This window comes from Giraffa tippelskirchi, chromosome 2 (genome assembly GCF_054371585.1).
Source record: "Giraffa tippelskirchi isolate mGirTip1 chromosome 2, T2T-mGirTip1v1.2.pri, whole genome shotgun sequence".
Lineage (NCBI taxonomy): Eukaryota > Metazoa > Chordata > Mammalia > Artiodactyla > Giraffidae > Giraffa > Giraffa tippelskirchi.
The window spans coordinates 31947533-31968064 of record NC_137276.1 but is presented as its reverse complement, the minus strand read 5'-3'; the positions used below and the strand labels follow the sequence as shown (position 1 = coordinate 31968064).

The 20532-nt window shown below is 40.4% G+C and overlaps 1 protein-coding gene across 22 annotated transcripts in view; it reads right to left on the bottom strand.

Annotated features, from left to right (window-relative positions):
* The window catches only part of MMS19 (MMS19 cytosolic iron-sulfur assembly component), a 33448-nt gene extending 13090 nt beyond the window's left edge, over positions 1–20358 (bottom strand). For 9 of the 22 annotated variants that reach the window (XM_081550109.1, XM_081550148.1, XM_081549977.1 and 6 more), the window contains exons 1-8: positions 20230–20358; positions 8350–8398; positions 6109–6209; positions 5235–5320; positions 4774–4848; positions 4283–4352; positions 3776–3904; positions 3628–3689 (exon numbers count right to left, since the gene is read on the bottom strand). Coding sequence is in view for 16 of the 22 variants with exons in the window: in XM_081549977.1 (XP_081406103.1) it covers positions 3628–3689; positions 3776–3904; positions 4283–4352; positions 4774–4848; positions 5235–5320; positions 6109–6209; positions 8350–8398; positions 20230–20341 (684 nt within the window). In the remaining 6 variants the exon portion in view is untranslated. Of the gene's footprint in view, positions 1–3627; positions 3690–3775; positions 3905–4282; positions 4353–4773; positions 4849–5234; positions 5321–6108; positions 6210–8349; positions 8399–17915; positions 18029–19451; positions 19780–20229 lie in introns of those variants that run through there. The other 13 variants (XM_081550117.1, XM_081550038.1, XM_081550047.1 and 10 more) reach the window with 5 other exon arrangements.
* Between the last annotated feature and the right edge of the window lie 174 nt (positions 20359–20532).

Genomic DNA, 20532 nt, shown 5'->3' with positions numbered 1-20532 from the left:
AAAACTTGGACGAAACAAAGACCACACATGCGGGAAGAGTTTTCAAAAATGGTAAGAAAGTACTTCATTCATAGGTTAAATAAGAACAGAATGCTATTAAAAAAAAACAACAACAAAAGACATTCAAGAAATCATAAAAAATGACAATAAAAGGCCCCGGGAAATTCAAAGCATGAGTGCAGAAATGAAAACCAAAATCAACTGCTGGGAGATGTGCTGGTCCTGGGCCTTTCTGCCCTTGGATCCACTCCTCAGGCTGACCACTGTAGGCTGCATTCTCCAGGTTCCCACAATGGCTGAGGTTCAGTCAATGGGAAGCACTTGCAGATGAATGCAGGTCAGAAGGAAAGGAAAACCCAGGACACTTCTTTCTATCTCTCTTATTTAGTGGGCACCTTCACTACTGGTAGCATCTCCTCCTCGGCTCCAGGTCCCACTGAAGGCCTATGTTTTGTCATACTCTTAGCCCCTGAGGTCCAGTAACATCAACTTTTCCCTTTGTCCCTCCAGCCTTGGGGTGGTAATGGTTTCCTGCTATTGATAGGTTGCCTCACTATCCCTTGTTTGGCTTCTCAGCTCTCCTACAATTTGTACAAACAATTTCCAGCATTAAATTATTTGTTTTAAATACCAAAGTGGTTTCTGTTTTTCATGCCTGGACTCTGACTGACAGAAAAGATAAAAGTAAAATTTTCTTATAAAGTAACAAAAAGGTAAAGGAAGGAAATATGAAAGAAAAGGTAAAAGACTGACAGGAGTTCCAAAAGGAAGGAACAGAGAACTAACAGGGGGAAAGAAATCATCAATGAAAGAATGCCAGAAAATTTCCCAGGCCTGAAGGACATGAACTTCCAGATTGACAGGACCTACCAAGTACCCAATACAATGCATGAAAACAGACCTGACTAAGGCACGCCTTTGTGAATTTTCAATATATTGGGGGGAAATAATCAATGCTTAAAAACTTCCGGAAAAGAGGGAAAAAAAAGTGAACATAAAAGTTTTGCAAAGCAGAAGAATTCAGACTTCTTTACAGCAACTGAAAATCAGAAGTAAATGTAGCAATGCCTTCAATTGTATACCCATATTATCATTAAGTGTGAGCAAAGAATGAAGAGATTCTAGATTTACAAAAATGAAAACATTTTATACTCTTTTTACACCCATGGGAAGCTCATAAGGGACAAGCACCACCAAAATGAGGGAATAAACCATAAAATGAGGAATACGTAAATATAGGAAATGGAGAGCTGATCCAAGAGAAAAGATAAAGGAATGATGATGGGAAAGAAAGATTCAGTATCGACTCTGCATTAAGAGTAGAAAGCAACCAGTTAAGACTGTATGGCTAAGTTAAGACTGGTTTTTACATTTTTAAATGGTTGAAAAACAAATCAAATAATATCTTGTGGCACATGAAAATTATATGAAATGTGAATTCCCAAGTCCATAAATATATTTATTGCAATACAGCCACTGTACCACATTCCAGCAGCGAGGGCCATTTCTGTGCTAGAACAGCACAGGTGAAGAGTTTCAATAAGGGAACATACAACCCACAAAGCCTAAAACAGCAGCTATCTGGCCCTAACTTATACTGCTGTGATCCATGATGATGACGGCAAATGGCCTATACAGATTGATAAGACTGTAAAGAATATTTCTAACACAAACTGTTACACTGAAAGGCAGGTATCCCTATTTTAACTGACAAGAGCTTTCTGCTTCCCATAGGCCACACTGTGGAAAAAAACACACAGCTCTGCTCAAATGAAAGAAATTTTCCAGTTATTATCCATAAACTTGTTTTGCCTAGAACATCTCTGAGAAAATATATAAGCAGTTGGGAGCAATGATTATCTCTGAAAGGAAAATGGTTGGTGGCAGTAAAGGGGTATAAAGAGGCTTAATTCTCTAAATGTTGCATCATGTTCATTGTACTATCTTTCAAAAAAATAAATATTCTTGCCCACCCTAAAATTTTAAGTGCATATATTACAGCACATATTCCTAAATTTAGGAATTTATCCTACTGTTACACCCATATACCCATACATGTGTGAAATGATACATGTACAAGCAGGGTATGTTAAGTGGCAGCATTACTTGTAACAGCAAAAGATTAGCAAGAACTTTTGTCCCATGGAGGACAAGTAAAATTAATTAGGTATTTCCATGCAAAGGAAAATCATAGTCATAAAGAGCTAATTTATATACTGTTATGGAAACCTCTCCAAGATATACTGCTAAGTGAAAATGGCAAAGTATAGGAAAAATATGTATATACACTACCATTTTTATGGGGAAATGGAAGAGCATTTTTTAATACATGGATGAAAAAGCTCTGTAAGATACAGACGTTAACTGATAAAACTGGTTGACAATGGAGGCATAAACTTGATGGTATGTACATTTTTCACCTATTTGTACCTTTTGTATTTTGAATCCTGTGAATATATTATCTTTTCAAAACAAACACAAAATAAAGACAGTAAAAACAGAGAAATCTGGCAGCCTAACCAAGAGCTTTCAAGAGTTCAAAGGCTTAAATACTTTTGAGCAGAAATAGTGATACTGATTACAAAAGCAATGAAAAGAATATTAGGAGAGAGGTGGTCCCAGCAACACGGTGTCAACTAAAATAAGCTGGTAAGAAATTCCCTATGGCAAAAATGGCTTTTTATCTTAAAGGCAGGGAAAGTCAATAGTGAAAGTCACTCAGTCATGTACAACTCTTGGCGACCCCATGGACCATACAGTCCATGGAATTCTCTAGGTCAGAATACTGGAGTGGGTAGCCTTTCCCTTCTCCAGGAGATCTTCCCAACCCAGGGATCGAACCCAGGTCTCTCGCATTGCAGGCGGATTCTTTACCAGCTGAGCCCTAAGGGAAGCCCGAGGATACTGGAGTGGGTAGTCTATCCCTTCTCCAGTGGATCTTCCCAACCCAGGAATCGAACTGGGGTCTCCTGCATTGCAGGTAGATTCTTTACCTACTGAGCTCTGATGTAAATTTGATGCGTGTGGTATAATTCCTTTCATTTCTTCCAAATTACTAATGCTTTCAGTCTATATACCATGCATACCCATATAGTGATGAGACCCTGAGTATTTGGAAAGAGAAGGTAAATCAAGATGCAGAGTGGGAGGAAGGTCTGAGGGCATCAGAGCAAACACCTCCCGTACACACTATGCTCAACTGTGTCTTCTTTGTTTCTATTGCCTGAGATGTGCTCTCAGAATCCAGGATCATATGCTACACGTCCTTCAGAAACCAACTGAAATCCTAGTTTATCTGTGAGTCAGTTCCTACCTACTCTAGCTCACACTGAACTCTGTCTTCTTTGAACAACTGTAACACCACTTGTTTTGGTCCATAATCTCTTACTGTTACTTAAATGTTTCAACTTTCAAGGACATGAATCATGTTCTACAATCCTGTAGCTCTAAGCACTAAGTCCATTGTTAAGAAGTTTGTTTTTCCACTTCGCAGTTTACTGACATGTTAAGTTCTTGAGGGCAGGGAGTGTTTCTTTTGTTCACTGCTGTACCCTCAGTGCCTAGAACTGGGCCTGGCACACAACAGACACTCAACATTTGAATGAATGAATGAACGGTACTACTTACAGGAGTAAAATCAATAGGGAAGTAACAAGATGTCACTTCAAACAACTCCTCCACAAAAGGTCCTAAAGGCAACAGAGAAAGAATGAGGACTTACAAGCCTTTCATCTGACAAGCCCCAACCAGCTAATCCAAGACTACAAGGACGTACCCAGGCTATAGTCTCTGGAGACGAGGTCATGGACGATGCGGAAGGCCACCAGAAGATTACGGGGATCCTTTTCCCCATCCATCACCTGGATGAAGCCAAAGGTGAAATCTGCTCCTAGGCCCTTCAGCTCTGGGGAGGAGAGAACAAGGTCACTACTGTCCCACAAGATAGAAAGCTGGGCTTTCTTCTGGCCTGTGTTTTCCCTCTATCACTGCCTCCCCCTTCATGCCTCCCAGAGTCAACCATTTCTGTTTTCCTATTCCAAGAGAGTTCTCAGTGAAGAGATGTGCAACAATATATAACGGTTATGGAGGTAGGAGTTTAACACCTCAGCTCAAACTCCACCCTTTCTTTACTTTACTGGGGAGTGAGTGACTCCCAGGTTCCCTTTATCTTCCTCCCAGAATACTGGCTCTTTTATATCACCCTAGGCTAACATCAGTCCTGGTAAAGGGGGAAGACAAGTTGTGTTCACTTTTTAGGTTTCCTGAAAGCCCTGCCTCTTACCTTCTTCCCGGGTTCGCATGAAGTTGGTGATGATACTGTAGACTGTGTGTCGGTCCACCTGTGGCAGGGACTTAGTAGGAGAGACAGGAAGTAAGTAAAGTAAGTGCACAGAGAATACCTCAGCTGACAAAACTATTTCCTGCTTCACCGTCTCTAACTGGGTAATTCTCTTTATACCAGAATAAGATGAACCTCAGAGGAAATGCACAGAAAAGGTATGGCTATGGCCCAGCAGTCTAGCAGTGGAACCAATAACCAAAACCTGTCTCCTATGTGCCTCACTTTCTTTAGGTGTAAGAGGACACAGGTCAGACGTAATTGCACGCCTCCCTCTCCTTATACAGGAGTAAGGGACAGCATGCAAGTATGGTCAAAGGCCTGTATGAGTTCAGAACTCTTAGAAGGCAAATTTTTTTTTTTTTTTGCCATCTAATTCTAGTTATATCAAGGGCTGGAAGATAGAAAATACCGAGGTGACTGTTATCACTCACCTGTACATGGACCTCCTGGAAGATGGCTTTAAGCACAGAGACTGCCAGCCCTGGGGGCAGGGCCACACACAGGCTCTGGGGGAGAAGAGAAGTGTGAGCACAGAGGGAATTCTGGAAATTTTAGTGTAGCCTTCAAGCCTAAAACAGGCCTACCTAACTATAGTGGAAATTACAACATCCAGGCTGGGGAAGAAGTGCTGACAGTGAGAAACATGGTCCCTTTTCTCAAGCTCATTAGGTCTCTGCAGCTCCTTCCAGTTTGACTCTGAATTCCAGTCCCCAAAGCACACTTCTACTCTCCAGACTAAAAACAGAAGTGGAGCTGGCTGAGACTAGTTTAGCCCCACATCTAGGCATTTGCTTTGAAGTACTTGAAGTCTCACCCACTAAAGGGAAGGAGAGAATTCACTGGAAATAGGTTCCTGTAAACACGGTATGTAATACAGAAAAGGAGAACTCACAAGTGCCCTCAAACCCCGCAGGACAGGCGGGATCACAAGATGATGGTCCTTCAGCCGGTTCTCATAGAACAGGATCAGGTGGATCACTGAACAGACCAGAAATTCAGTCATTAGTTTCCACAGGCTGGAGAAGGGCCCACTGGCATTGCTTCTTCCCAAAGTTTCTAAGGTCTATTTCTGCTTGGGCTTCACTACAAATTGTCTCCTTCACCTAGAGATATGTCCCAAGTCCTCCTATTTGGGGGGTGCTTTCCTTATCTGTCAAGAAAACAGGTGAACATCTTGGGTTATCCATTCACACAGAGGTCACAATCAAACCCATTCTCAACCTGAGAACTGCCTTTCTACAGAACTTGGGTTGGCAAGTTTTCTCACAGGGCCATACGGTAAATATTTTAGGTATGTAGGACACTGTATGTCACAACTACTCAGCTGGGCCACTGTAACATAAAAGCAGCATAAACAGCAGGTAAATAAATGGACATGACTATATGCTAATAAAATTTTATTTATAAAAAGAGGTTGTAGTTTGCCTATTCCTGCTATGAAAGATAAATAAGTTGTGGGTTTTTTTCCTCAGGACTTCAAGGCATTTTGATATTTCATTACTTTTCTGCTCCATCTATGAAACACTACTTTGTCCATTTTACAGACAGGAGAACACATACTGGGAAAAAAAAAAAACTGTCTAAGGCTACATTTGAAATCTATGTGTCTTGTGTCTCAATTCTTATCTTCTCTGCCACATATACCAGCGAGGTGTGAAGACCCTGAGTTAGGAGTTCGCAGATACCTTATGTCCCTCCCTCCCTCCGGCCCTGTAAAGCTGGCCTGATCGACAAGGAAGGACTTGGCTCAGCACGCCAACTAGTACCTTCCTTCTCCAGGAGCAAGGAGTGACACTGGAGGAGCACCTGTGACAAAAGCTGGATTCCTCGTGCCCGAGTTCGGGGTTCTGGATTCTCTAGAGAAGACCTGGGGGAAAGTAAGATAGAAAGTCTGATATTACCCAGTTCAAACTTCTGAAGTAAATATTTTGCAATTAGTCACACTCATCCCCTGGGCATGGAAGGTACCCAGGAAGGTACTCTGGAGGTGCTTAGCATTACAGACAACAGTAAAGCCAATCCCCAGATTGACCTGGCGGTGTCATCGGGGCCTATGTGACACCACAGCCAACAGAAGTGTCTGTCTCCAGGCACTGACTGGGTGTGGGGCTTACTCTTTCTCCTCAGTGATACAATTGTGACATTCCTCTGAAAAAGAGCTTAGCAGTTACCCACAGGGGTCAAGAGATGATTGGCAGCTTCTACCAAAACAGGAGAAGACTAAATATATCACTATTAAAACAACCATTATAGTCTTAGGGACCAGTCTTTATAACTGGAAGTTTACAAAGTAAGATGGTCAAAATAAAGGCTTTTAACTATTTAGGATTATTGATATGGGAGGACCCAGGCTGAAGCAACAACAAGGTGATTTATCTTCAAAACAAATCACAGAGATTACATTTAAACATACCACAAGGAATCTAAACAAATGAAGGAGGCAGAAGACTTCTGAAGGCGAGCTGGCCAGGGTACCTTAAGGAAACCTCAAGGATAAGAGTACCTATGCTGAGCTCAGTCGTCCAGTCGTGTCCGACTCTTTGCTACCCCATGGACTGTACCTGTCCATGGAATTTTACAGGTAAGAATACTGTTGCCATTTCCTCATTTTCTCCTCCAGGGTATCTTCCCAACCCAGGGATGGGACCCTCATCTCCTGCATTGCAGGTGGATTCTCTACCACTGATCCATCAGGGAAGTCTCAAGAGTATCTATAGCTAGAGGAACTGGGGCAAAAAAGATCAGTCTTGACAGGATCCCTGGGATAGGAACTTACAGAAAGGGCCCCACTCAGAAGCAGAAAATTGTGCATTTAAAAATGGACCAAGGCACACAGATGCTCATAGAAGCATTATTCAGAATAGTCAAAATGTGACAACAACTCAGATATCCCTCAACTGATGAATGGGTAAACAAACTGTGGTATATCTATATAACAGAATATTATTCAGCGAGCAATGAAGTACTGATACGTGCTACAACAGGAATGAATCTTGAAAACATTATTCTAAGTGAAAGAAGCCAATCATAAAGATTATATATTATTGTATGATTCCATTTATCTGAAATTTTCAGCATAGGCAAATGCACAGAAACAAAGTAGATTAGTGGTTACCAGGTGCAGGATGACAAGGGAACAGGGTGTGACTGTTAACAGGCATGGGGTTTCTTTTTGGGGCAATGAAAATGTCCTAAAATTGACTGCGGTAACTAACGGTTGCACAAATCTGTGAATACACACTTTATTTTTCATTTTTTTAAAAATACACACTTTAAAATGGTGAATTTATGATAGGTAAATTATATCTCAATAAAGCTGTTACTTTAAAAAAATGGACCAAGGCCACAACAACATGAGTATAAAGGCCAAAAGGTCTCTTATATGGGAGAAATGCATAATAGTGACCTACTTCTCCCATCTTCTCCCCAATTTTCTATTTTTCTGTTTTAGAAGACATGATAGTTAACAACCTTTTCTACTAAGACTTTTCAATTTAAATGGTCTTCCAAGTACAAAATATGAGTAGAGCAGGCATTAGACTATAAGCACATGCCTCCACTGGACCTTGGAATATTATAACAGTGGTCTTCAGGCTGTAGTCCCAAGCCTTTTCCTACAGTGGGGAATCCGGTGCCAGGTCAGCCTCCCAGGCTGGGCCCACAGCCGGTCGGAGTCAGATGCAGGCTGACTAGGATGCCATGGGGGAGGGTGGCGCTAAAGGAGCATAACATTTGATGGCTTTCAACCACCCACCTCCACCTAAACCTGTGGGCTGACTCAGGAGCTACTGTGGCCCACAGGCCACAGGCTGTGTTCCCAATACCTCTTTAGGGGTCTCAATTAGATGGCATGAAACTTTTTTCAAGAGAAACATAGGCTTAGCCTGAGGTACTAATATGGAAGGGTGAGGATACTGGGCTACAGTGGAAGAAATTGAGGACAAAATAATTGTTTTCAGAGTGTACTGCCAGGGCTGATGAGGGCTGTTCTAGAGCAGATCTCTTACCCAAGGGCTTCCACCACTTGTAACACTGTATAGCTTCCAGATTTCACATCTACAGGAAAGAAAAAACAAAACAAAACATGAAACAACAACAATAACAACAAAAAACTCCATCCTGGGGTTTAATGTCTCTATTACCAATATTTCTACTTATCCTAGCATTTACACCTTGGAGTCCACTGTGCTCGCCAAGAGTCCCTCCTACACTACAGGCATTTCTATAATACTTCAAATATGCACCTCCAAGTATAAAAACTGAAAGGAAAGTAAATATATCATTTGTAAGTAACCTGATTGTTTACCTAGAAATATTCAAGAGACATGCATGAAAAAATATTAGAAACAAAATAATTCACTAGGGTGGCTAGGTACAAAATTAATTAAGAAATTAAGAACTTTCACATATATATGTACCCTAGCCTATAAAATTATATAAAGGAAAAAAGATAGCAATAATAGCCACAAATAAAATTTTAAAAAGAGAGAGAAAAATATCTCAATATAAACTTAACAAAAAAATGTGAATATCTGAATGGTGAAAACTTTAAAGCACAAGTGAGAAAGTTAACGTGAAAAAAATAATACATAATTAGACAGGCAAATTCTGAAAAAGAGTAATGAGGGAGGGAGGGAAGGCGGTTCTTCCAGATAGTAAAAGATTTTTATAAAGCTACAATAATTAAAATACTGTATACTTTTGAATATATTTTATATTTTCCATAATAAAAGTATAAACAAAAAATAACAGTGTAGTATGAGTTCATATTCAAAGAAATCAATGGTACAAAACTGGAACAGAAGATCCAGAAAGAGACACAAATACATGAGAATATGATTTTATTTATTTATTTTTAATTAGTTTATTTATCTATTTTTTAACTTTACAATATTGTATTTGTTTTGCTATACTTTGACATGAACCCACCATGGGTGTACATGTTTTCCCCTTCCAGAACCCCCCTCCCACCTCCCTCCCCATCCCATCCCTCCGGGTCATCCCGGTGCACCAGCCCGGAGTGCCCTGTATCATGCATCTAATGAGAATATGATTTTAAAAATCATTATTTCAATTGAAGAAAAACAGAGACTATTCAGTAAATGATGTTGCAACGATTGGATATTTGGGGGAAAAGAACAAAAACAAAAAACCAATGGCTCTGAATCTTTCACCAAAGTAAATTTCAAATGGATTCAAGAAAAAAACAGGAGAACATTTCTAAGTATAATATAAAGTTACATTTAACCATAAAAGAAAAGATTAGTTAAAATTAGCTACATTAAAAAAAAACAATAACCCTGGATTTTCTGCAAGGCAAGAAAAAAAATCATAAGACAAACTAGGAAAAAATATATGCAATTCTTGTAACAAAAGGCTATTTTACCGATATAAAAAGAGCTTCTACAAATCAATGAGAAAAAGACAAACAACCAACCTAAAAATGGGCAAAACCAGCAGATCCTCAACCATATTAACAACAGGAATGCAAACAGATTGGCAAAGATCAAACATTTTGTATAACTCTTATGTTCTATGTATAACTCAGAAATAAGGCACTCAAACACTGTAGGTGCCATATAAATTGGTACAGCCTTTTTACAGAGAGCATTTTTTTTCTTGGCCCAGCCACTTGGCATGAGGGATCTTAATGCCCTGACCAAGGTTTGAACCCGTGTACCCTGCTTTGGAAGCACAGAGTCTTAACCACTAGACCACCAGAGAAGTCCCTAGGAAGAGCAATTTGAGAGTATCTTTTAAGTTACCAATGTATCAATACATATGCTTTAATCCAGGTAATCTTCTCAAAATTTACCCTATGTACTTTTAAAAGTGCAAAATAATGCATGTACAAATTTTCTCACTTCAGAGTAGCTTATAATAGCAATCGACTGTAAATAACAAATGGCCATCAATGATAAGAAACCAGTTAAATAAGTTATAGTACACCCATACAATGGAATTCTCTGTAGCTAACTTAGGAAAAGAAATTGAAAAAAGGCTGAGGAACCGATGTATTTATACTAATAATGGAACAAGATTTAAAAGCAGAACATAGAGTATACATAAATGGTACTAATATATAGTATGTGCATAGCATTGTTTTTAAAGGGAGGGGGAATCACTTCTATTTGTATTTATTTATATTTCTAGAAGATAAAAGGAGTTAGTAACACTGATTGTCTCCAGGGAAGGAGACTGATAGCTAGGGGATTGAGGGTGTGTGTGTTCAGTCACTAAGTCCTGTACGATTCTTTATGAGCCCATAGTCTACAGCTCGCCAGGATTCCCTGTCCTTCATAATCTCTCAGAGTTTGCTCAAATTCATGTCCATTGAGTCGGTGATGCTATCTAACCATCTTATCCTCTGCCGCCCCCTTTTCCTTTTGCCTTTGATCTTTCCTAGCCTCAGGGTCTTTTCCAATGAATAAGCTCTTCACATCAGGTGGCCAAAGTACTGGAGCTTCAGCTTCACCATCGGTCCTTCCAATGAATATTCAAGATTGATTTCCTTTAGGATTGACTGATTTGATCTGCTTGAAGTCCAATGGGGTTGAGAGGTAGACTTAAAAGATTTTACTTTGGAATAATTTTAGATTTAAAGAAAAAAGGTTGTAAAGGTAGTACAAGAGTTCTTATATACTCCTTGACCAGTTTTCCTGAATGTTAACATCTTACATAGTACATTTGTCAAAACTAAGAGAGATGAGCATTTGTATATTACTTTTAACTAAACTCTAGACTTTATCAGATTTTACCAATTTTTCCACTAATGTAAATTTTCTGTTTCAGGATCCAATTAAGGATATCACACTGCAACTAGCCATCACCAATCCCTCAATCTTCCTTGTTTTTCATGACTTTGGTATTTTAAAGAAGTATCAATATCTTCATAAAATGTCTTTTGATGATTTTTTTTTGATGTTTTTCTCAAGTTTAGCCTGGGGTTATGGATTTGGGGTAAGAATAATAGCATAGAGGTAAAGTGCCTTTCTCATCACATCCTATCACAGGTACAATATATCAACATGACTCATCACTGGTGATTTTAACTCTGACCACTCAGTTAAGGTAGTGCCAGCAGGTCTCTGCACCACACATACAGTTATTATTTTTTCTTTTCCTGGATTCTTTCCTTTGGAAGGGAGTCACTAAGTCTAGAGTCCACACTTAGTGACTTAGGACAAAGGGGAGATTAAGCTTAATTTCCTACGAGGAGGAGTATTTATCTATGTTATTTGGAGTTATTCTAAGGAAGATTCATCTCTTCATTTCTTTAGTTATTTATATCAGCATAGGCTCATGCATATTTTATGCCTTGGGTTATAATCCAATACTAGGCTATTCTGTTGCTCAATTTTCTATCTTTAGCCATCAGGAGCTTTTTTACACTGGTTGGCACCAGTCTCCCTTTGATTACCCTATCCTTTTATTTTTTTAAGTGCTCTTTTACCTTTTGGCACTACAAAATACTAGAGATTCATGTTGTAATTTCCCTGCCCCAACCCTTGAATCAGCCTTTGCCCCAAGAAGTTCCTGGTTCCTTTTATTGGAGAATGGTATTAAAAACCAACATATGGAAGTAGCTGCACTCATTGCTACTGTGATATCACGGCTTCTAGGCCCTCCTCAGCAAAGAGAGCTGGGAAATATATGTACTTATTATAACTTATGTGTATATACATCTTATCATTATTTCTGTACCCATCCATATATATTAAACTAAATGTAAGATTATACTAGCGTCTCCACTCTAATATAGTACCACAGGGTCCATTCTAGCCTTCTCCCTTGCTTATTTATAATTTGTTTCTTGGACAGTGAGAAACCTGGTTCCCATTATCTACCATTTATTATTCTTTTCAACCCTAGTGTAGCTATAAATTACTTTTGGAATTGTCAACCTCTGTGAGAAACAAATTCATAAGCAGAGCACAGTATTTATGGACAGTTTTGCCTTCAGCCTGAAATAGTTTCCAGATAAAATATTGTTTTTCAAACACTTAATCAGCTTGCCCTCTATGCCCCCTTTAGTGAGGATATATCATATACTAGTAATATAGTAATACAGACTGGTTTCAAATCAGGAAAGGAGTATGTCAAGGCTGTATATTGTCACTCTGCTTATTTAACTTATATGTGGAGTACATCATGAGAAATGCTGGACTAGATGAAGCACAAGCTGGAATCAAGATTGCTGGGAGAAATATCAATAACCTCAGATATGCAGATGACACCACCCTTATGGCAGAAAGAGAAGAAGAACTAAAGAGCCTTTTGATGAAAGTGAAAGAGGAGAGTGAAAAAGTTGGCTTAAAACTCAACATTCAGAAAACTAGGATCATGGCATGTGGTCCCATCACTTCATGGCAAATAGATGGGGAAACAGTGAGAGACTATTTTTTTAGGTTCCAAAATCACTGCATATGGTGACTGCAGCCATGAAATTAAAAGACACTTGCTCCTTGGAAGAAAAGTTATGACCAACCTGGACAGCATATTAAAAAGCAGAGACAATACTTTGCCAACAAAGGTCCGTCTAATCAAAGCTAGGGTTTTTCCAGTAGTCATGTATGGATGTGAAAGCTGGACTATAAAGAAAGCTGAGCATCGAAAAATTGATGTTTTGAACTGTGGTGTTGGAGAAGACTCTTGAGAGTCCCTTGGACTGCAAGGAGATCCAACCAGTCCATCCTAAAGGAAATCAGTCCTGAATATTCATTGGAAGGACTGATGCTGAAGCTGAAAATTCCTATATTTTGGCCACCTAATGCAAAGAACTGACTCATTTGAAAAGACCCTGATGCTAGGAAAGACTGAAGGCGGGAGGAGAAGGGGACGACAGAAGATGAGATGGTTGGATGGCATCACCGACTCAATGGACATGAGGTTGAGTAAACTCCGGGTGTTGGTGATAGACAAGGAAGCCTGGTGTGCTGCAGTCCATGGGGTCGCAGAGTCGGACACAACTGAGCGACTGAACTGAACTGAGTAATATAGTTAATTCATCTGCCACAGTCTGCATGCCATCCCGGGATGGAAGGAAGACTTCTCACTGTGGGTCTTTTTGCACCTTTTGAATGTTGTACCACGTGAGTAAATTACATGAGTATATTTTTGAAAATGCAATTTTAACAGCACAGTGGTAATTCACTTAGATATAACAGAATCATTTTAAGAGAAATTTTCAAAGGAGCAACTAAGAGTGAAAAGTTAGTAATCTTCTAAGTGTTTGATTAATGTAGAGGAGTTTTAGCTCAATAAAGTGTGGCAATCAGGGAATTACTTCCACAGTCTGTTCTGGGTCCCCAACCCACCTACCTTTAAACATAAGACCTAATTAGTCAGCTCTCGCCAAGACCAGACTATGGCTAAGTGAAGAAGAGGCTTGAGAAAACTCAACTCCAGTTCCCCTTAAGTCTGTGGTCTCTGAACAACAGCTGTGACCTGAGCTGGGAAAAGGCACAATATGGTACTAGAGTAAGAAGTCCAATCTGACTGAGGAAGGGAGTACTCTAGTTGGGATTCACAGCTCGTGACTGGCACCAATTTAGACATCAGGCACTCTTAGCCTTACTCGTGCCAGGATGTGGAAGGTGCAGCTGCTGCCCCTGCTCCTGAGAAACAGCCAAGGGAAAAAATGTGCAAGCAGTCGGGTGGGGGAAGGTTGCAGCAGCTAGACTAACAGGACAAACCAAGGCACAGAGAGTTAGGTTCTATACCCCATCCTGTAATGGCAATACTTAAGAGACGGACCCATTCCTGGGTTACAAATTACTGTACCACTTGGGAGGGTGGAAAAGGGTACTTTTCTGGAATCTCCTGGACAGAACCCAGGAAACTCTGCTGAAAAACCCATCTAAAACCAAATTTCAGTAGCAGCCACAAGGGTATTAGCACACAGGAAGCCATACGGGACTGATAGCTGTTACTAGCAAAGAATTTCACTGAACTGAACCACTCTTTTTCAGCAATACCATCAGAGCCCACTGTGGATGCTTGGCTAGAGTCTCTCTTTGGAAATACCTCAAATGCTATAGGACAAAGACTTGACTACTAGGCCCCATTCAGTCACCTCTAATTTTTTCATTAAAAAATACTGAGGTAAACTTCATATACAGTGAAATGTATAATTTGATTAGTTTTAACAAAAATATACCTAGAGTAACCAACACCCAAACCAAGACATAGATTATTTCTATCACCAGAGTTCCCCTCATGCTTCCTACTAGTCAATCTCACTCCTATAGCCTGCCTCAAATTTTATAAATGAAAAAGACTTCTTCAGCATTCAATATACATCATTACAAAACCGGCTGCTTTATATTAATAATTACAAAGAAACATCCATTTGCATGTGATTTCTTGAATCCCAGTATATGGGCAAATTCTCCTAGCACAGCCCTTCAGTGTTCATCCTTTCACAAATATTTCATCTTGAATTGATGCAGCACATAAAAGAGAAGTACAAAAGTCATACAAAAGTAGGAAAAAAATGGGGACTTCCCTGGCAGTCCAGTGGTTAAGACTCTGAGTCTCCATGACAGGGGGAATGGGTTTGATCCCCAGTCTGAGAACCTACGATCCCACATGCCATGTGGTATAGCCCAAAGGAAAAAAAAAAGGAAAAAAATGAAGAGACAATAAAGCTGTTGCAACAGTAAATAAGAGTAAGAAAAATGCAAGTAAGGTGGCAAAAAACTAGAATCAGTATTTTGAGGATGTTTTAAAAAAAATGACTAAAATTAACATTTTATTCTAGTTTTGTTGAGCCTATGTTAGAAATATCTTTCAAAGTTTCATCTTTTTTTCCTTTTCATCCCTATGACCAGACTATCATGGACAGCTGTCAAAATAGCCTTCCACTTTTTAGTGTAATGAAAATGTTCTGGAATTTTTAGGGAGTGCTGATTGTTATTGGAACATTGTGCATATACTAAGCCACTTATTTCTTAAAATGATTACAGTGAATTTTATCTTTTATCTCATTTTTTTATCTCACTTTTTACAGTGAAGAATTTTATCTCACAATCTCACTTTTAAAAAAGCCTTCTGATCCATGCCTTATCTATCTAAAACAATTAATTATCTGCTCACCAATCTCCATTTGCTCCTCACTGCCTGCGACCTGACTCCTTGGCTTGATGTCATTCATGATTTAGCCCTCAATCTCCTCCAGCCTCACCTTTCATCACAGCTCCTATCATTCAGTCCTATGAGTTTTCAACATGAGAAGCTCTTCCATATCCTCAAGCCTGGAGACATGTTCCCTTAGTTTGGAATGCCTCTTTCTTGCCCTAGTCAGTCTGAGGAACTTCAACTCTTCAAGATCCAGCTCAAATTGCAACTCTTCCTGTGAAGCCTTCCTTGAGTTCCAAAACAAAATTACTCCCTTTTACATGTTTCTTTAATGATTCTTTAAAAGATTATCATGTATGTTTGTTTTCATTTATTCATTCAATATTTACTGAAATCTATTATAAATTAACGTTAGGACTGGAGAAAGAAATATAGATAGGGAGCTTTTAAGGAACCCAGTTTTTGGGGGCAGAAAGACATTTAAAACAATTAAAAAACAACTAGTTCAGTGTTACTATAGTGATACAGAGACTGGGGTAACATAGGAAAGGAGTAAAATTCTTAAGTGTATACTGGAGTAGGAGCCATTCCCTTCTCCAGGGTATCTTCCCAACCCAGAGATCGAAGCCATCTTTTGCACTGCTGGCAGATTCTTTACCATGTGAGCCAGCAGGGAAGCCTATGTGGGACCATCTATCACTAACTTTATTTATTTATTTTTAAACTTTTTTTAATGTAATTTTATTTATTTGGCTGTGCTGTGCCTTCATTGCTGCATGAGCTTTTCTCTAGTTGCAGAGAGTGGGCAGCCACTCTCTTGTTGCAGTGCATGAGCTTCTCACTTCGATGGCCTCTCCTGTTGTGGGCTTCCCTGGTGGCTCAGATGATAAAGAATCTGCTTGCAATGCAGGAGACTCAGGTTCATAGCTGGGTTGGGAAGATCCCCTGAAGAAGCAAATGGCAACCCACTCCAGTATTCTCGCCTAGAGAATCCCATGGACAGAAGAGCTTGGCAGGCTACAGTCCACGAGGTCACAAAGAGTTGGATACAACAGCGACTAACACCGTTGTTGTGGAGCACAGGATCTAGGGCACGAAGGATTTAGTAGTTGTGGTTCCTGGGCTCTGGAGGACAGGCTCAGTACCTGTGGTGCATGGGCTTAGTTGCTCCATGGCATGTGGGGGTCTTCCAGGACCAGGGATGGAACCCCCCATAACTAACTTTAAGTGATTAGTTCTTCCAAATGAAAAACACCTGAATACCTGGAAGTTAATTATGCACTTGAACTCCAGGGATGAAAGAAGCTAATAAAAAGTTACTTTTCCTAATGGCAGTCTCACAGGCATAAGGAAAAATAAATATAAGTTTCTCTCCCTATTTAGGTAGATCTAAGTTTTTCCAATGTGTTCAAGATTTGTTCTCTAAAAATGAACCTACTAGCACCTGCTAACTACCCACTCTTTCCTTAGCGGGGCACCAGTTCGTGTGGGGCACTGAGTCGTCGTCAAAGGAGTATTTACATGAGCACTGACACAGAATGCACAATCACACTTCTGTCCGATGAAGTCACAGCCTCTTGAGTAGCAGCCAAGGGGGCAAGGGGGCGGATGTGAAGGAACAGGAGAGGGAAATCACAGTCGGGACTCAGTTCCAATCAAGTTCTCAAAATTCCCTTTCTGCTGAGGATGCCACACTTTTTTCAGAACTATATTTACTTTTCTTTAACAGCCTTCTGATTTCAAGAATAGTGGTCTCCTCACGGAATCACAAATGTGGGAAAACACAATGAAGACTGAAATGAAGGCAAATCCAAATAAGAGGAAGAAATTTTATATCCATCACCTGTAAGGCCAACGTGTTCAAAATCTCCTTTCCCAATTTTTGGACATAGTATTTTTGTTTTGCTCATCCTCAGGCTCAAATTCTTGAGGTCATCTTAAGAGTCCTCCCTCATCTCCAAGCCCTGTAACTAGTTAGGCCTCAAATTCCATAAATTCTTCCTTCAACATCTCTTATTCATTTATTCATCTCTTATACTACCTACTTATGCTAGTCTCCAGGGGACTCTACAGTAGGGTATGATATGGAGACGTGTACACATGTAGCTGCTAAAGTGAGGTAAAAAGTATGAGTGGTTGAGAAATAAGTGCCATAAAGATTCTGAAGTGTGAGATGATGTCTGCCTAGAGGATCAGGAGACACTTGGGGGCAGGCACTGAGCACTCAAACTGGGCCTTTAATCCCAGGTCTAACTTGGAATTAGATGGAGCTAGTGGAGGGATCTAGGAAGGAAAGCACTCAGGGGAACAGCAAATCAAGGAGGCTGCCTGGAACTAAAGATCCAGGAGGGGAGTGGCAGCCACTGAATGCCTGGCTGAGAAGTCTTTAACCCTTAGGCTGCCAAGTCATTTCTCTTCCATCATTTGCACCCTCTGCATCTGACACCTACTTTCATCAGGAACTCAAATGCAAAACAAAGTTGGTGGTAACTACCTTTGTGATCACAGGGTGTTCCTTCTGCAGTTACAATTTGTAGGAGACGCTGCTGCTGTGAGTGGCTGAATAGAAAGCTGGTCCCCTTCAGCAATCACAAAGCTTGACTTAGGCTGGAGGATTAGAAAGCATATCTTATTCTGGGGATGCTTCAAAACTCTGTCACCCTTCAACAGCTCTAACTAAAGCTGTAATATAAGATTAAGAATACCAACTTAATCCTTCTCAAATTCACCTTCGCTATATGACTCCCTTACTCAAGGATCTACACAGACTCCAACTACCTACAGTAGGTCATTTAAATCCCTCTGCTTAGAATCCAAGTTTAGGCATCATTCAACCCCACCAAACCTTTTCAACCTTATCTATTATTACCCCTGTTAGTTATCCGTTATTACTAACCTCCTTTCCTAATCAGGAGGGTTAAATTACAACAGGGCTAGTATTACAGACTTAGCTGAGCTGAGTTAAAAATTTAAACTAGACAATAGTTTAGGCCACTTTTTTTTCAGGCATAAAAAATACAAATTTTACAAAAATATTTTAAGAACTTGGCAGTCCTTATTCATGCTGGCTTCTCAAGTGTGTTCTGAATTTGAAAACCCTAAATTACTTTGTTCATAATGTATAAATGCACGAGAAAAGAGTTACAAATAACACTTTTTATAGTAATGTTCTTTATCTTGGTAGCTGGTAGGTGTATGCATTTTTCAAAATCAATGAATGAATGCTTGAGAGTTTTAAACTTCACTGAACACAAACTTTATACCAAAATAAACTATAAACAAGCCCTAGTTAATGACATGCATACCAAAGCAGTCAGAGGGAGGTGTACTCATAGCTGCAATTTAAATGATGGACAGATACATGATAAAGCAAATTGTATTAAAATGTTAATGGTAGAATGTAGGCAGTGGGTGTGTGTGTCTTTGAAAAAACTATTAAGACTTTGCTGGATGTTTGAAATTTTTAATAATAAAACATTGGGGGAAATGACAGTGATAACACAGTGCAGTTGTTAATTATAAGCACTGAGAACACACCATAGTGCACAAAGTTGTAAGAAGTTTAGCTTAGTGGAATGACTGCATCAAGCATTCATTTGCTCCTTGACGTTTCCATGTCACCCTGAACATACCTCTTGCAGTCTTTTTCATGATGTACTGTACTGTTTGCATGATTGCCTCTCCCACTACATTGTAAGTCTCTGGCAGGCACAGATCTAGTGTAATTTGTATTTATATATAACTTTGCATCATGTTTGAAAAATGTGTTAGATAATTGTGGAAGCATTGAATGAAAGTGGGATATCGCTAAGGATCAACGGTTTATACTTCTGACAAATTCACTTGATTCATTTTTCACACATTCTGAAAGTGATTATGTTCAGTTTTCAAGAGAAATGTATCCTTTACTTCTCCCTAAAACATGCAAAATTTCCAAAAATAAAAAGTCATCTATACTGACAAGATTATTTTGTATTCTATTACTTAAACGTCAGGTCTGAAGGCCTTCTAACATTCAATAACTACTTACGTTTTTTTTTTTTCCTAAAAGAGTGAAGTCTCAGAATTTCAAGGAAATCTGTAATTTGTTTTATTCAAATCTTAGATAAGCTGCCAGAACTAAGAGAGCCCTAAACTGATCAAAAGCGGGAAACAGGAGTTCTGGGGAAAAGATAAAAACAAGCACCGCTTGCATCACATTAAAAAGTAACAAAGCAAATTAATCAAGAACTTCAACAAGAAACGGAAGGTAAGGCTTAAGAAGGATACGCAGAACATCTCAAACTCCCCCTAGACAGGTTTCTCTCCTCCCCTCTGCAACTACAGCCAGTCAGAGATCGGGCCGCCCGGCCACTCCCAACATGCCACGCGACTGGAGCTGATGCCGCTGAAGATGCTTCTTCTTACGTCAACTTCATAGAAACAACGTGCTTTCGCGGCATGAGCCCCTGGTTCTAAACTGGAGGACCTGGGTCTGAGTCCCAACTCCTCCACCGGCCTCATCTGAGTCTCATGCCCTCGCTGGACAGCAATTTCCTCATCTCTGAAACCGTAATGATTCTCCTAACCCCCGGCCGGCGCACAGAGTGGCAATAAACCGAGACGAGGGGCGTAAGGGAGTTTTAAGGAAGATTGCAAGCGACTCGCAATTTGTTATGGCCCTCAAGCATGCGGTGCTCACAACCAGCCTCGGACCAATCTCTCAAAGTCACCGCTGTCCCTTACTCCCTTCCCGCCAGGCGCCTCTGCTGAGGCCGCTCCCTCCTGGATGTCCCAAAGCGGAAGCCGTGCGGCGCCGTCTGCCGTACCTGCAGCCACTTGGTCAGCGGGGCCCTCCTGCTGACCCATGACGAAGTCTTGCACGAGGCCCCACAGGGCGCCCAGAGGCGCCACCGCCTCCAGAGCCGCGGCGGCGGCCATGACGCGAACTGGAAACCGTGGGAGGGGAAGTGGGCGGTGGCACGAGCCGGGTCTCTCAGCGCACGCGCCTCCCCGAGCCAATCGCCTGGCGAAGGCTGAGGGGCGGGGCGCTCTCTGGATCACGTGTCTGCCGGCTCCAGGCCAGGCAGTTCCCGGGAGGGATGGGGACGGTCCCTCCCCAAGGGGCGGGG